The sequence below is a fragment of the Varroa jacobsoni genome, unplaced genomic scaffold (genome assembly GCF_002532875.2).
Source record: "Varroa jacobsoni isolate VJ856 unplaced genomic scaffold, vjacob_1.0 scaffold_11, whole genome shotgun sequence".
NCBI lineage: Eukaryota > Metazoa > Arthropoda > Arachnida > Mesostigmata > Varroidae > Varroa > Varroa jacobsoni.
Genome location: NW_019212913.1, coordinates 113,032 through 130,889, shown reverse-complemented (window position 1 = coordinate 130,889; position 17,858 = coordinate 113,032). Strand labels below are relative to the sequence as shown.

General features: G+C 40.2%; 2 protein-coding genes across 7 annotated transcripts in view; one reads left to right on the top strand and one right to left on the bottom strand.

The window, feature by feature from the left end:
* LOC111265870 (mitogen-activated protein kinase kinase kinase 7) overlaps window positions 1-9,333 on the top strand; it is a 15,970-nt gene extending 6,637 nt beyond the window's left edge. Inside the window, exons 2-11 of one of the 2 annotated variants that reach the window (XM_022842972.2) lie at window positions 1,870-2,131; window positions 2,437-2,581; window positions 3,780-3,904; window positions 4,252-4,412; window positions 4,740-4,997; window positions 5,388-5,511; window positions 5,810-6,033; window positions 6,212-6,352; window positions 6,844-7,050; window positions 7,620-9,333. In XM_022842972.2, the coding sequence (XP_022698707.1) occupies window positions 1,870-2,131; window positions 2,437-2,581; window positions 3,780-3,904; window positions 4,252-4,412; window positions 4,740-4,997; window positions 5,388-5,511; window positions 5,810-6,033; window positions 6,212-6,352; window positions 6,844-7,008 (1,605 nt within the window). In that variant the 3' untranslated portion in view covers window positions 7,009-7,050; window positions 7,620-9,333. Of the gene's footprint in view, window positions 1-1,869; window positions 2,132-2,436; window positions 2,582-3,779; window positions 3,905-4,251; window positions 4,413-4,739; window positions 4,998-5,387; window positions 5,512-5,809; window positions 6,034-6,211; window positions 6,353-6,843 lie in introns of both variants that reach the window. The other variant, XM_022842891.2, reaches the window with a different exon arrangement.
* Window positions 9,334-9,499: 166 nt separating this feature from the next.
* Window positions 9,500-17,858, bottom strand: part of LOC111265668 (uncharacterized) — a 46,231-nt gene continuing 37,872 nt past the window's right edge. For 3 of the 5 annotated variants that reach the window (XM_022842639.2, XM_022842575.2, XM_022842708.2), the window contains 4 exons: window positions 13,877-14,213; window positions 13,318-13,660; window positions 12,943-13,127; window positions 9,500-12,847 (listed from right to left, as the gene is read on the bottom strand). In XM_022842639.2, coding sequence (XP_022698374.1) covers window positions 12,344-12,847; window positions 12,943-13,127; window positions 13,318-13,660; window positions 13,877-14,213 — 1,369 coding nt within the window. In that variant the 3' untranslated portion in view covers window positions 9,500-12,343. The remainder of the gene's footprint in view (window positions 12,848-12,942; window positions 13,128-13,317; window positions 13,661-13,876; window positions 14,214-17,858) is intronic. The other 2 variants (XR_015313571.1, XR_015313577.1) reach the window with 2 other exon arrangements.

The following is a 17,858-nucleotide window of genomic DNA, read 5'->3' as shown; positions in this document are numbered from 1 at the left end:
ATAGAGATCAGATTAGCTTTTTATGACGCGAAGCTTCTTCACTCCACAGCGTTGAGAGCAGCCGCAGTGCACCGCAAAGGTCCTATCTGTGATCAAATAATCAAAGATTTCTCGGCCGTCTGCCAATAAGGTTTCTTTCACGTAACCTATTCAAATGTAGCAATGAATGTATTGTGGATGGTCGGAAGAAAAAGCCTATGTGCTTTTCCAGTAGCCGTTTGCTTCACTAGGGTTACTACGGGGTTTCTTTTTGTCTCGAGTCAAAGGAATGGTGGCATCAGTACACCTGATATAGCCTTGAGTGATATATCTAATAAACGAGGTGATGACAATAAACGGCCTTTCTACTATATTCAGGTGCATTTAAGGTATATGTCGACAAACTCTTGAAGCAAATGTTCTGTTTTGGGATTTGTCCTTAACTGCGACGCTTCATATGTAAATACATAGTACCGCTGTGGATATAAAACAGCGGCCATACGGTTGTAGACGCCATCCTACTACCTATGTGCGATTTTGGGCTCACAATGACACCGGTTGTTGAGTTTAAGCAAATGCGTGAATTATAATTAGTCTGCGTATTGCTGGTACATTGAATCAACGTAAATGTTGACCAAGGTCTACATATCCGACTATTAGCAATTGCTAGAAAAAGGTTTTCACCGCCCGGTGAGTGCTACGCTATGTTGGCCCGTCGACTACCCGATTAGAACGAACTCTGCGATTAGGATCGGTTAACTACGAAACGTTCGACTGTTTTTGCTTTCCTGTACCTTATCAATGCAATAGGATTCAATGACACCAACAAAAATTGTTGTGACTTTTTTTTTTCTTCCAAAGCCAAGCTGCATAATAAAGCTTGTGCTTGCAATAGAATCAATAGTTGACACTTGATTGAGCGACGACCGCCACAGAAGGGAAAATGACTGAGTAGGCTCAGAACGAAGATGGCGTGGCGAAATACGGTAAAAATAATCACTTGCTTTACTCGAACAAGTAATATAATGTGCTTCGTAGAATAACACCTGGCGTAATCAGTCCTGAATTTTTTGATCTACACGAGTAGTCTCTTTTTTCAGAAACAGGTGCTCTACATTTTGGCCGTATATAATGATAGGCTCAATCTTGACGGTCGGTGCCGATAAAGATAACAAACTTTCTATATGAATTGTGAAAGTGTTTAAATTCTAGAACAGCTTTTTTTTTTTTTTTTTTTTATCAAGCTTCTTGTTCTATTTGTGCGCAGGAGACGTTAACGTTTTCAAGGTTCCGTAGGATCCGCTTTACGAAATTTGCTCTTTGTCTATCGTATCATATTGTAAACGTCGATTGTGACGGCAGATTAAGATGGACAGAGTTTTCACAACCGCCGCCATTTTCGGCCGCTGTAGTAACTAATTTATGGATCTATTTCTCACCCACGTACGCGGACGAATGGCGGACAGCCGTTAGGATGAAATAGGTCGAAGAGATCGGGCATAGATATTGGCTATCATCATAAATGGGAGTCATATTATGTATGGCATTAGCTTCATTATATTTAATTTTTACTCAAGTAATGTTTAGATAATTACATTATATACTATAGTGAAGAACTAAGGTGAACGGGTGAACAATGTAAAATAGGTCTGTCTGGCAGGGTAGAGTACCGGCGAGGCTGGTGGTTAGCTTGTATTGAAATTTATCTATAACGCTGAGATGTATTTTTGTTGTACTACCGAACTTGTCGTATTAATCTAAATGTTGCTCGTTTTTGGACGGCGAGGTCGTTACGACCCGGTACATGAATAGGATTTGAATTCACTAACTATTGATGCGGCTCATTTAGTCTATCTTAACTATTTACACTGACATGCCTAATACTTTCAGCAAGCTCCGCTCGGTAGCGGTACGTTTGGTGTAGTGTCCAAAGGCACCTACTGCCGGCGAAATCCAGATGGAACGGAAAAGGAAACGATAGAATGTGCGGTCAAACAAATCAATGACCCCAGAGAAATTCGAGCCTTCATGAATGAGGTGACTCAATTGTCACGGGTGAACCACGAGAATATCGTCACTATTTATGGGGCTCATATAGGCAGGCCATGCTATCTCGTCATGGAATATGCAGCTGGTGGGAGTCTTTACCATGGTAAATATTGTAGTGAGTTCGATGAACGAAGTTATCATAATATCCGTTTGTTTTTGCATTTGAATTGCTCCATGAAATCCAGTGGCAGAATCTAGAGTCTGAAAATAATTTTAGACTTTTCTGAATCAACTTGCAATGCAATGGATCCTTGTTGTTTATTAATACTGCCAAAGTGCCAGTTTGATGAGTGCCACACCCGACTCACTGAATATTTACTTCGATGATTAAACTGATGACCTCTTCATTAACGTCCGTAAAATACGCGTGAACGCTTGAGAATGTCTTATTCACTTTATTCATTTTAGTGCTTCACTGTAAACCGTATACCGTCCATGTACAGTACACGACGGCACACGCTCTCTCGTGGTGTCTGCAATGCATAAAAGGCATTGATTATCTTCACAATATGGAACCAAAGCCTCTCGTACATCGAGACATCAAGCCACCCAAGTAAGTAGTTCCTTTACCCATATCCATGTATGCATGAATGTTAATTCCCAATGACTATTGTCCTTTCTGTAGATTTGGCACTGCGGTTTCTAGAACTTTTTTTTTTTAAAGTTTATTTATTGTTTAGCCTTAGCTGAGATGTCCTACATTTTTTTTTGTTTGAATCGTTAGCCTATGTATAGCATAATATTATCTTTCGATCATACGAACACTAGGGCACGACGGGGATGTCACCTATCATAGGCCTTCAAGGCTCGTTGCCTTCTTTGTATAAGTTAGCCAATCATCAGGTATCCAAACAATCTTTGTGCTAAACTCCCAGAGGTATTTCTTTACTTCAGAGATGGACTAATAGACCCATTCTAATGGTGTAGCTCAAGTACACAAGCGGAGTCCCGCAGTGTATTTCTGCAATTCACCTGCAACGAATTCAAATGCTCAAAAGAAATCTCACAGCTGATAGTCGCTCGTTTAAACACTGAGGTTTCACGGTTGTTCAGTGCACAACTCGTGCGGATTTACTCCACGTTCCGAGTTCTAGTTAACGTTGATGTCCCACGTGGGTTTGGGCGTAAATGTAATTCCTGGACAGATTCCGGTTAGAAATTCCTAGTGTGCCAAGGCTTATGTGGTCATGCTATTTCGCACGAGAACGTTCATAAGGTAAGCATACTTCGAGCCGATACAATGAGACTCATACTTGCGCTGGTGCTATATTCTGCATTCATGACCTGATATGTTTGTATTATAAAAAATAGTACACTGTTGTTGGAGAACGCTATACCTGTATTTCACCTTTATATTGGGTACTAAGAAAAACGTCGAAGTTTTCGGGCATACATATGCTGAAAGGACGATTTATAAAAGCAATAACTGCTATAGCTACTAATAACTTCAGTAACAGCTATTATTGTGTGGTATATTTGTGATAAACTTCTTTATGGCCCGCCAGATAAACTAAATAAGCACCAAAAATAGAAGCCTAAACATTGCATAAAAAAACAAAATTAGTTTATCTTCAAGGATCTGAAATAATTTGCTGCCCAGTGCACTCAAACAACGGAGCTGAAAAACTATTCCGTTTGCTGGCGTGCAATCACATTGGACTAACGATATCTCGACTATGGACCCCGTTTTACCTATAGTTCGTACTTTACTTACTGGACAAATTACTTGTTGTTTGCTAACATTGTTTCAGCCTTCTGCTAGTTGACGGAATGTTGACGCTAAAGATTTGCGACTTCGGCACAGCTTGTGATTTGCAAACGAACATGACTAATTGCAAGGGATCAGCAGCATGGATGGCTCCAGAGGTATTTACAGGTTCGTAATAATACTATTTCAGATCGATTGATCGAACTATGAAGTCACACCTTACATAGCCCAGCAATGAAAGTCTGTCCAAGTGCAAGTATCCTTGGCCCAGACTTCATCGACGGGAACCGTTCATACATGAAATAATCACGTTGGATCTAATATCAAAGTGAACGAGGGATTAGTTGTTGCCATAATACAAAAACATTCGCTTCAAACTATCTCCAGCCAGGCAGGTAGGTTGTCACCATCCAAGGACACGTGTTACCTGGACAGTGGCCTTCACAAACATCTTTTGATTAACATTTTCAGTTAGGATTCCGAAAAATAACCTATGAGCAATGTTTGATTCATAGGGACAAATTACACTCAAAAGTGTGATATCTTCAGTTGGGGAATCATCTTATGGGAAGTGCTATCGCGTCAGAAACCTTATGAAGACATGGACTTTGCTTATCAAATTTTATGGGCCATCAAGGATAATAAACGGCCTCCGATGATTTATGACGCTCCAAAGGTCAGTCGCTATTCTTCCTTAATACAGCTTTAACCAACCAGGTAATAGTATGAGGCCTGTATAGTTTGATATTATCTGATTGTTGAAAAATGAATTAATGAAGGGACTTAGACAATCTGCAGGTGTATCGTTCTTCGAAGGTTACTTAAACTCCTATAAGTTCGTACGACCAGTTATAGTTGGAATCTATAAATGGTAAAGAAGGATATTATCTTTATTCAAGGCGCTTTCAAATTTTGCATGAACGGTACCTATCTTCTACACAAGTTTTCAATCTGTGAATCTTCAATAAGCCTCTTTTCAAACGCGATGCATTAATGGGGACAGGTAATCCAAGATTTAATGGCACGCTGTTGGCATCCGCTACCGGAGAATCGGCCAACCTCATCAGATATCGTACAGCTTATGACTCGGCTTTTCAGCTACTGCGATAAAAATGATCTCGTCCCCCTGTCATGTCCCATTCCATTGAGGAGCTCCAGCACGTCATCAACGATTTCAATGGCGACATCGAACGTATCTAGCTCGCCAAATGCCCTTACACCTGTTGCTACTCAGCGTCGTCCAAATACCTTCCTCACCGAGGTACATTCACGCGCCTTTATTCTCCAGTTGCCCTAATATCCCTTGCCTATCATCAAACAAGTGATCTCGAATATCAGTCCTATCCGTATCATGAGCATTAGTTCGCGGTGCTGAGGCCATAGCTATATCTGAGTGTCGTATGTACTAGCTGAGCATTTATGTAACATAACAAACGGGTAATTTTATTACTTGTATTGTTGCAAAATTGATACCAAACTTGTATAGAACTTATTACAGAACTTTGGACGATAAGTGATCAGAGGCAACTTATACAGTATAAGTTACGTCTGACTAAACAGGATCATATCCAGCTGCATATCTCGCACTACAACATCTCACACGCACACATATTTTACATAAACAACTGTGTTGTGTTAATGAAAATTCTAGAATTTTCCGATGCTTAACGCCAACTACAGTCATCTGATCAGCCCTGATCCGTACACGCCGTCAACGAGTAGACAGGGCACCTCCGAAAGGCATGATCAGACGTCTGAAACCCCGCCACCACCAGGTAATCATTTTTTAAATTCGCCGCAAACACACTACGTGGTTGACTATTTCGCAGAATGATTATGAGCTGACTTGACAAAAGTCGAAGATTAATTCAGCTATATACTTCGACGTTTAGTTGCACAGGCGGTAAAGAGAACGACCAATATCCAAAAAAATATCCTGTATACGAGAAATTATTTAACCTCATTTTTTTTTTAAATATATTTGCAGGTCTTCGTTTTGTTTTCATTCGCAACTCAGCTTGTCACAATTTTCGTATTGTCGTTGTCTCTTTTTTCGTTTTTCCTCTGCTTTAGCACATCGCATGCATCGTCGTCAGTTATCGTTTGGCATTGTTAACGCTTCAGTAAGCGCTGGCGCTACTTTTAATGGAAACGCTAGCAGTATCAACTCACAGGAGAACATTTCGCCTTCGTACAATCACACACAGGTTCGAAAGTCATCATGGCCCACGACTCCCGATGAACCATATGAGGATCTTGGCATTCAGGGTCATTTGCTCGTTGAGCCCAAACTGCAGGTATTTCTATAAAATGGTCTAGGTATATGTAATCCAGTATAGTTACCATAGTAACAATAGTTGGGGCAGTTTATTTCGTTCAACGTGATTGACATTGCATCACAGGGATAGGTTCAGATTTTGACGTATTTATAATGATATTCAAATGTAATTAGTATGTAAATTTGTTTTTGTTTAGCCGTTACCACCACTAACCAACTTGCGTGAATCGGTAATTATCTACGAAAGTCATAAACGGCTTTGCCAGTGGTACCACAAACAGCAGGCTGAAATTGAGTTGTTAATGAGACGAAATCGGGAGCTCGATGACCTTGTCCAGGTGAGTGTATAAGTCCATAACTAATCAACAAAATAAATAAAAATAAAATTTTCATTATTTGAGTGAAGTTGTCTAGTGAGAACGATTGCAGTTAGGTTATGGTGAGCTGTTCTCTGCATGAGTATTTGATGTGTTTGGTAATGCAAAGCACACATTTTTCATTCTACATACTAAGGTTGTTTTTTTTTTAAATTTACTTCATAATAAATGCGCTTGGTTGTTACTAATATGTGAACAAGTCTTTAAAATCACTTTTTTTTTTGGATTCAATTTTTTACACAGACCTATGAAGCGGCACGGTAACCTATATGCCATATTAACCATCCGCCAGTAACCAACGATAGTACATGTTTACGGTCGCCATGGCAACGCATTGAAAGGGAAACGCATTACTCACACGTATCATGCCACCCCACTCGAGCTTATTACTGCATTGTCAGCTTAGTGCATAAATGTTTTGCCGTTTGTGGGGTGTGTTTTGCGCATTTCAGGAAGTAACGTCAGGCTCTATTATCCGAAAAACTGATATCCAAGTGAAATATCAAGAACTGTTCAACGAGCAGCGAGGTCTTCTTCAGCTTAAGGACAAACTGAAGCGTCAATTGCGCGAGCTACAACACCGAGAACTCGACGACGCATGGGTCTTTGTTCAATAGCTATCACCAGAAGATAAAAATGTATCTTACACTGGCGAAAAAGTTAGTCCAGACGATCCGCATATTTTTTAAAAACTAGCCCGTACCACACTATTCTCTTCGCGTTTACAATCGATGACCCGAAAAAATTACCAGTCTTTACCACTCTGTCTGACATGTGCTTCTCTTTACATGAACAATTGTTTTCGGCCGAGTTCTGATACAAGTTACTTCTACAAACATGGAGCGCTATTAGCATCTACAGTTCGGTCAGGTCGTGCGTCACATATGCGAAACAGGCTGGCCACTAAAATCCTAGGAAATCGGAAACACTTGACGCAGCAGTAGTGTTCTATTGTCATATAAAGAACAAATTCTAGAAACTGACCACTACCCCTCACCCCGGCGTATTACCGTTTTTAATCAATCAATTTTGAATCAACGTACGAGCACTGCTAGTGCTGCCATAGCACGATTGCACCGTTCTTGCGGTCAAATTTAGCGCGGCTAGAGCGTGCATAAATCGCGAACAAGTTGCTCTACCAAAAGCCATCCCGTAACGTGCTGTTGAAGTACGCACATGCAAATGATTACAATGTTAATGATTTTCGAGAAACGATATTTCTTTCTAGGCGACAAAGCAATGTCTGGTTTGGGCTACACTATATGAACGATAATGGTGCCCAGCGACACTGCACTGTTTGGAGTTCGCGACCGGCGCTGAAGCTGTGGACCAGAGATAGTGCCTTCAGACCTACCTGAACGACCAGAAGCACGATCTGTTAGAAGAGATACTTTTAGAAAAGGACAAAGACAAACATTTATATCGAAATTTCAAACAGGGAAACACGCTGCATGGTACAATCCCGTGCGATTACTTTCGAGATTTACAGCAAATATATTGTCCCGTAGATTTCGCCGTGTTGAGAAGCAAGCCAGATGAGTTACAGATGTTATCCATGCTCAATGGGCTATACATAGGCCAGATCTGTTTACAGCTAATTAGCACTTTAGGGCATGTATGAGACTACATTGACGATTTTCTCTCAAATCAAACTACGGCACAGGAAAATGCTATGTTCGAAAATATGCTATCCATATAACGCAATACAATAGGATAAAAACTAGAAAACAGCTGGCAAAAACATTTTAAACAGTATCATTTTTTAATTGTGCCGGCGACATTATTGGCGTGATTACAGTTTTCTACAGCGTAGATAAGTTATATTTTCGATCCTATATATCAGTTTTCCTAAATATAACGAGTTATTTTCACGCCACCTAAATGTGGCAAAGCTTCTACCATATAGTAAAATATAGTTTTGATTAGTGCTTTATTCTTTTTCTCTTAAAAAAACAAAACAGACCTATTAAGATATTAGTGTTCGAGCTACCATAAAAATGAAGTATTATCTGGGTTCGAGTTCTATGGAGGCATGAATACCATCCAGCAAAGCAGCCCTCATACCTATTTATGTAGCTGTTAACAGCGCAAGATGAAGCTACAGTGAAGCGACCTACCAAGCATATATGCCAGGCCTTATTGAAGTTTATATGTTACAACTATAGTTTATTGATATTTTTTTAATAGGGTAATTTTATATGAGAAAGGCAAACATTCTGTCTTGCTTCCACACATCAAGGTTTCTTTTCAATTTTCTTTTAGGCAACTCATTGTGGTTAACTTACACAACTTAATGTCCGTCTTAGGAAAAACTTCAATTCATTACGCATCTTGTAACTCATGTGATAGCTTGGGCCTAACAGCTGCATAAGGCCGTATGTACCATTACCTACAAACGGACCCGTCTGAGTGGGCGTTGATTGTTGATGGTAGGTAAATTACTTACAAAGCGTTCTTCGTTTATAGATATATATATATATATATATATAGAAAGAGCTAACTCGAGGGGCATTGTTTGAGGTGTACAAGCGAAGTCAGTAATATATCGTGTAGTATATATCTAGTGTTGAAATGGCGGTCCGCCGTTATAATTACTGAGGTAGTTTTTCTGAACGCATATAAATGACCGATTTAATCATCTCTTGTAAATATTCTATTATAGATCAGTTAGTAATATAAGTTGTACATATCTATAAGTATGCACTTGATATGGCGTATGTATATAAAGCACAGTTATCGAAAACAACTGTAATTATAGAAACATATTTGTAGTTGTGACTGTTAAACAATAGTATTAAGCCAGAAGCAGGTGTTTATTCTAACTAGACCACGTCATGCGTTACTACAGATGGGAACGGTTCCTACACTGCTAAAATAGACACCATTGAAAATAAATTTCATTTTATGTATTGTACTACAATATATAAATATATATTGTGCAATTGTTTTGTATTTGTTTAAACGAACAGAGAAGGTTTGACCTATTTCGACGTTATAAATCGTAGAGATCCGCCAATTGTCATAAACTTATGGCTGTTAATTTTGGGCAGAACGCTCATCCTGTTCATTCGAATTACACTAAATATATTAAAAATTAGGCGCTATTCGTCTCGTTATTTCATGACAGTAACTTAGTCAGTGACAATGTTTATTACTCGATTTGAAAAAGATAAAATAAAATAGGTACATTTATTAATACTCTATGTCAAAATTTGGCCCCAAGTAGCCAATGGTGTATCAGAGTGGTGCATGCTACTAGTAGAATCTCTATATTTTTGGCTTTTAAAATGCGTCTAGGCTGTATTTGATTTTGGCAGCATACATACATTAGTTGTATCTGTCTATAATACAGAATATTGTGTTTTATACAAATCAGAGATCTGATCGTGGACCGCAAAAGCACCCATGTAAAGAAAACGTCTATACGCGGTAAGTAACACTACTGCCAAATTAGCGAAAAACGAAGTTCTTGTCATCGAAAATCGACCTCTTTATTTTATCTGTTGGAAAAAAATAGGTTCTAATAACTGCTGAAAAAATTAAGCATGTACTGAATCGCTTTATAATTATTACTGACAATAATGGCACTTATTATGTGTGAGAAGTCTGCCGATATTTTAACGGCTTGCACAACCTCCAATGCTGAGTGCTGTGATCAGATGGACATGTAATACTCCGTACCGATAAAAAAAAAAAAGGCGTGAAAATGAAATTCTTATCATGTAACAAGTTATTTTGTGCTAGCTCGATCCGGGTAATTTGTTTTATGATCAATTGCACATTTGTTTAGATGCACCCGTCGTATATATAGTAATACGTAGAGCACCGATATGAAGAAACATCAAATCAAAATTACGATATGGAATAAATGCAAAACGATCTTTGTAACATGCAACACTACATGAGTTATGGAAATATGGAGCACGTATTGAGAATTCACTGGTGTTCTATTCGACAAAGGCGAAAGGAAAACGTCCTCCGAGTTTTTTAGAGTTACGAGAACTTCCTAGAGAGACACATCTGTAACATACTGCACATGCGGCCGTCTGGGTTTCAACAGCAAACCTCTACCACATACATTCGCAATATAATGTATAGTTCAATGAGCACATATATATATATATATATATATATATTCGACTCTGTATATCCGGTGTTTCAATCAAATTTCCTCCTTGGAAACTGCTCTTGTTGTTAAAAGCTGACTCTGAAACTTGACAAAATCAATTTGTGAGCGCTCAAAAGGAGATCTCAGTACTCTCCTTGATGTGGAACATTGTATATGTCTAACATAAAAAACCTGATAAGCTCGTATCGAGTAATTACGGATTACAAGACTGCGTGTATTAACAATACTGCTCTCTATCCCAACAGCGCTTGAAATAGTTTCCTCGTCGTCATCCTTGTCGTCGTTCGCTCTGCATACTCCTGGGATTTATTTCATTGATTTGCAATTCGTACACTGTAGGCATATGTTATCACATGAAGCTTCGCTCCATATATGCTATCCCTTCCTATTCGATATGGGAATTAGACATATATGATAGCTCTATTCAGTGCTTGTGTGTTCGCCCGACCACGAGGAGGTTCTATCTGCTACAAGTAAACGTTTATTAATATCATAAGTATAAGCTTTAACATAGCTCCATGTTTATATTATTATACTTTTAAAAATAAATAAAAAATATGCTTTTTAAGTCGACAGGCGGTCACACACCACTGAAGTTAATATTGAAATCTATATGCTATCCGGTATATTATTATATATGGGCGCACAGCCCCTTAAAGTAAACAGCCCGTTAACGGCTTAATTCTGCGAAAGTCCACATGAGCATACGATGAATCCCATCATTTGAGTTTCAAATGAGCCATTGTCCTAAGAGCAATGCAGTTGGGCTGTATATCGCAAACCTAGATAAAAATGAGAATATTGGTCTAGATCAACATATATTGCATTCACAACCATAATTAGCAGTTTTCAGGCCACGCTCGAACTGTCGCCGTAGTCGCTGAAGCCTTGTCATTTGGCGGCTTACTGAAGCTGAAACGAATATTGTCAAAAAAGCATGTAGCTCTTGAATAGCGATCTCAGTTCTTTACCGCAATATATACTTCACAAAATTCTGCAAAACAGACTATCTATGCGAAACTTCAGACGGAATTTTCGCACTTTAATTTGCATCCATCTTGTCCGGAATGATCTGCGCCCGCAAAATCTGCCACAGATTAAAATAAGACAAATATAAACGCCTATTAGCTCCTATAACAAAGGATAGAATAAATGTGATGTATTAGAAACAACACGCTTTCCCATTTTAAAAGAAAAACTTGAATCCAAGCTGAGTGCAACACCAACATTTTGTGGATGGCCACAATAAAATCCGCACGGCACCCCAAGTCTACCGCTCTATAGCTAATTGACACATGCGGCAAACCTATCAGACGTTCTCGAAAGCTTCCGTACTTCCTATATGTGCTGTAACCAAATAGATCCTTTTTTATACATCATTTTATTGTGCCTTTAAGTATACTCACCCGAATTCACTAATTACCCAAAAACGTTTTTCTAAGCTAAGCCTTTTATTTAGTTTTTCTGTAGATCTAGTTACACCCAGTAGAGGCTGGCCAAAAAAAACGTATTTACCTTTATATGCATAATAATAATTATAATAGCATTAGTATTAATGTACCGAAGTTTGCCTCCGCAGTACACACACTCACGCACGCGTTACACTTACCACAAGAGTTTACATATTTTGGAGACTTTTACACGTTTCTTAGAACATTTTTCGGGAGCTATGCTTTTAGCATCGAACTTGTTTATCAAGGGTAGATCTATGAGCCGGGTCATGCTTTAATACTTTCCGTCTGGTTGACTGTTTCCGGTGTTCATATTTTTATTTGTTGCTTTGCTTTGTTATTTTTCCTCATGTACTATCTACCATTCCATCTCTACTCTTCTTCAGTTTCGGGCCCGTCTTCCTTTGTGTCCTTTTTGCTAGTGTCGAGATCGTTGTCTTCATCCCCATCAAGCATTATTCTAATTTCCAGGCCATCGTCCTTTTCTTTGCCCTCGTTCGTATCTATTGCCTCTTCAAAGTCACTCGCTTTTTTCTCAGCGTCCCGCAACAATTGCCTTGTACCGTCTGGACCGTTGTGCTTCGGGAATGCACAGTCCTCTTGGCCGTCAGCTTTGCCTTTGGCTGTCGAATCGTCGACAAGTTCCACATTAGTATCGTCCTCGCCGATATCATCGATTGCCTTCATGGTCTCTTGTAGACCATCACTGTCCGGCTCGGGCAGGATCGAGGAGGTAGTGTCCTTTTCGACGAGATTGTCTCGTTGAACTTGTGCCACCAACGCCGCCTCCTTCATTCGTACCAGCCGAAGCTTCTCCACAAGAACTCGCTGTTTGAGGTGTTGCGTCTCGCGCATCGACTCGACAAGACTTTGTACCTAGAGTCGACCAAATAAGATGAGGTATTAATGAACAGGCCTATTGTCTGTCTTCACGGTTTTCGTTTCGACGTTAATGTAGCTGTTTTACTTACAGTACCGCAGAGTTTGGTCATCTCCTTGTAGAACGTTCGTTTTTCAACCAAGTGTTCAGAAACATCCCCGGACTCCAACTCGAAATCTCTGCGACGCTTCGTGGACACGCCATTAACGGCTATGCGGCTATTCATTTGTCCAGCTGCAGACAGGTCCGAGGCTGAACCTCTTTGTCGAGTACCGCCTGAAAACTCATCAGCCAAATGGTAAATGGTCTTTCCTAGAACAAAATTCCCAGGCGCACCTTAAAACTCGCTCGTTACTCGTTGACCGGCCTTCTATATGCATACAGCTGTACAATAGATTCATAGTAGGCTTTGCTCTATGGCAGTGCGCGTTGCGTACTGTGCAATCATACTGTTTTTATTACACACCATTCGCGTAGAGCTGCCCCCCTTGAGCGAGTGTATTCCTATGCAGTCTTTGTTGCTGTGGGTGCTGGTGATTTGAAGGAGTGTGGGTGTCTCGTTGATGAACCTGTTGTTGTTGCTGCTGCTGCTGTGGCAGATGGAAACCATTTAAAGTAACCGCATTCTGTGAAGACTGCGAACTCTGTGATGACTGCTGTAAGTGCTGAGAAAGATGACTCCCACTAGGCGTCGGAGTGCGTCTAGCCAGAGTAGCTGCGGATGGAGGCGTGTGCGATATGGTCATCTTTTGGACGGGTTCAAGACTAACCCCGGGCGGAAGCGGTAAAGGCGACGGACTCTGCTTGACCTGTGGTAGAACAAAATATTATTCGTCGACTTAGCTATCAGGCTTGTGATAGTGATAACTCAGATGTGATCTTCACCAGATTCAAGTCGAAATGACGCTTTACATATTGGATCAAATGTTTCTACAACAGAGAAAATATCTAAAAACATGCGTGCATAAATAGCTTTGCGGATCTTCGAATGGCTATTGTATATTTTTTAAGAGTCGTCTGCTCACATGATCAAGTTGTATCTGTTGTTGTTGTTGTTGTTGTTGTTGTTGTTGCTGAACAGCCTGTAGTAAATGGTCGATCCCGCCAATGGTGTGGTGTCCATTGATCCGTTCGGCACCGCTAAGTGTAACTCCTGAACTGGAGCCCCCAGAACCTCCAGACAATCTACGCATTTCGTCACCAAGTTCTGCTTTGACTCGCAGTGCTGCTCGAAGTTCGTCTGGATCTTCAACTGAGTTCGAGCAGTCAGAGAGAGATGCCTCATCAGAAGCAGGAGCATTTGGCAAGGTCCCTGAGAGTCCGAGCATTCGTGCGAGCGCCCCATTCATTCCCTGCTGTTGCCTGCAGAATGGATGTCATTAATTAAATTATTAGTTGATTAGCTCCTTATGTCAGTTTCAGATATGTAGAAAGGAGGACAAAAGCGATTCAAATATTCCTTTGATTCGGTAGCAGAATTCAGCAGGTTAATGTAATCATGAAATCATAAAAAAAATTATGAAGAACTATTACTAGCAGGATTTTATGGTGGTTTCAGCAAGCTTTTCGTTAAACCACTGACAGCTATAAATGGTTGTGGACAAATGTGCCATTTATTTATACAGGCGTCAGGCTCCATCTAACTCGACATTGTCGTAGATCGATTACTTGTTCTATGAAGAAAACCGAGTGGCAGTACCTCGAACGATTCGTACAAAAAAACGTGTAAAATGCTTAGCCGCTGGTCAGCGCTTTCTCGAAATAGGACAAAGCCGTCAGGCCAATTTTGAGGTCGATATATGCTAAACTATTTCGAGATGTGCTTTGCAAACAAATAGCAACACTAAATACGACATAAATAATGTATTCCATTTTTTTATTTTTATTTTCGTTCATTCAATGAATCGGACAAAATTTTGTCAAACAGACGGAAATTTTTGTCCGTCGAGATCCTGTAGTGTTGCCATCCAATTATTATGATGCCATTATCTAACAAAATTATTTAGTTTCCATTGTTACAGCTATATATAAAAAGATCGTTTAGTTACGGTGCCTGCTGTGTACCTAGAGAACACTGTGACTATCAAAGACCACACAAGAAATTTCGACACAATGTTGTTGCAAACAAATCATGTTAGTTCCACATTCGTCTCTGTTCCCGTGAACGGATTTACGTCGAACCTCGATGGCACTACTCCAGTCCAAGAGTTAAAAGTTCAAGTTACATTTTGGCAGGGTATGGAACCGGGCGATCAGACTAGCTACACATTTCATCTGTGTTTTAGAATAACCAATTATGTAGATGTCTCATCGACGTTTCTAATTAATCTAATTATAGATAACTTTTAATCACCACTCCACCATCGAGACGTCGACGAGCACAAATGTTGTCTTTTCTACTAAATCGCAGATAGCCAGACGTCCAGATGAATGTTAGTTATGTCGAGTTACCCAAGAACATTGGAGCAAAGGGTGAAGGCATAAAGTCTACGTTAAGGAACCATTTCACAGTACCACTTAGGGTGTCTAAGACATTTTGTTGTAGCTTGCTGTGACACGAACGAGAACTGAAGTAGCTTTCAATTCCTTCTCGTTTCAAGCCCGAAGGAACTCTGGCTGAATCGCCATCGATCGCGGCCGTTGAATAGCGGGCGAATTTTCTACAGGTAGAAGTGGTTCGTCGACTTTCCGACGATCTTTGTAAAGACAGCAGCGCCAAGCAAAACTCAGAGGCACGGGGGTTTGGCGTGACGCTTTGAAACACAGACGTTAGAACCGGCCGACACTAAACAGTCATCAGGATCCACAACGAGCTGACTTCTGTTCTGACGAACAAACACAGACAGTGGCAATAGGCAACTCCGATGTTGGCGAAGGTAGTAATGGCGGCGTTCCGAAGTTCCGTTGACTGGTCGCGTCAATTTGATCAGCGCTTTGCAGCGATAGCGGTAGCATTCTCGGTTACTCAACGTTTTTTTGTTGGCGTTAGTTGCTGGTTATTGGTTCGTCGCTCGTGCTTCCCCCTCGTTCATCTGCCACTATCACGGTAGCTCTGGTTAGGTTTAACACTTACGCCGTCTAAAGTCGCTACTGCTGCTGGTAAAGACGAAAGTACGGCCCCGTTTACATCAACTACGAACACCGCCATCAGTACTACAAGCAGTATGACTAGATTGCCATTCTCCCCCTCGATGCTCGACTTGAACTTTTTTCCTATCTTTTCTTTTCTTCGCTCGTGATCAGTTCACTATGGTCTTTTTAGTCTTTTTATGAGCGCCATCGCGCGGATATTCACTCTTCTAATCGCATTGATGCTGTCGACAACAACGGCGCAGCTATACTATTGCCATCGCTGGGCTTTTTTGTTCGTTTCCCCTCTCAAATTCATCTTTAAGTTTTCTTGCTTCCCTCGTTCTCCCCTCCTTATTCACTACTTGTATGAGATGCGATCCAGAGAGGTTTGTTCATTAGTAGTATGGTAGTATCAATAATTTCTAAAGATATTAGATATGCATTGCTTGTTCTAGCATATCCAGAATAGCATCGATAAGCTTGGTAATCAGCAAAGTTGGCATCAAGTTCATATCAGTAACTTCGACACAATGACATCAGGACATTGAGAATGCAACTTGAAGACAGACCGGCGAATCACTTAAAAATGATTGAGACCTTATCGACCGGTGTAAATCACAATGGCGTCTTTGTGATAGTACCAGACAACAAATAGTTCACATGACGTACGTTAACATTGATAACAATGCCTAAAACCAGTTTCAGGCCATCGGGAGCTTGAAAATTCGCGTTTGTAACTCACTCGATGGTTCTCGGTGACATAATTCATTTTGATGTTGCTTGATATTCCATTCATTGACGTAGATCATTTCTCGTATACTATATTGGCAAAAAAATAGCGACCCATATTATAAAAATGTTTTATCTCGGTTTTTTTCTTTGTTTATGGCGCTCTTTGTTATATGGTATTTTGTTGTGATATAGAATTTAATTATGTGGAGGACAAACTTTTATCTCCAGTAGATATTTTCGACACTAACGGTGCGGAGAAGCTTGGTTAACAGGGCGATGAGGACTGCTCGAAAGTAGATTGCTAAGTGAACGATGGCATATTGGACGTGGAGGCTGCATCTGATCCCCATCGGAAATCCGAGACCGACAAGAATTATAGATAGCCTACGACAGACGACTGTCGTCGGGAATCTTGAGTCAATGGGATTTTGTGAAAATTAAAGGTTCCATTGCTCCATATTGAGTGAAGAACACAAGAAGGAACATCTTCACTTAGTTTACTTCGAAAACCCGCTTGGCACTAGACAATACGCAGCCACACTCACATTTTTCTGCCTAGATTCGTTACAGGCGACGAACAGTAGCATCTTTACATTTACATGAGGCGTACAAAGAAAACAGTACCTCCGTGAGACACGTCTGAAGCCAAGCCAAAAGTGAACTATATACGTATATAAAGATACCACGATTTACGCTTAATGGGACCTGAATACGTTTCATGCACATACTTGAACTTGTATATGGCCCAATACGACGAAGCTATCTAACAGAAAAGACAGTGGGCACTCTATGTCGGCGACAGCCAACGGAAACAGCTGTGAAAGCCGTCCTGCAAATGTTTGAATCAGGTGCTCTGTTTTCACCAGACCAGACCTCGAACGGACCAATTAGTATTTTTTGAGATACCGTTAAATGAAATTGGTAACAATACACCTAACTAGGAGAAGGTCGTCAAAAACCGGATGAATTTTTGAATTTCAAACTTGAAAATTCCTGACGAGACGGAAGAAATGAACTAGTCCAAAGAGAAGAAAGTCACTGAGAATAATAATTCTGCTGTTTTTGTCAGCTTATATTTAAGAATTTACTATATGATTGTGCAATAGAAAATACTACGACCATCTTGAGGTACAAGACTTTGGTGATCCGTACCCTATATTTTGAAATTCTAATAATAAGTTTTTTTTTCTTCACATGACATAT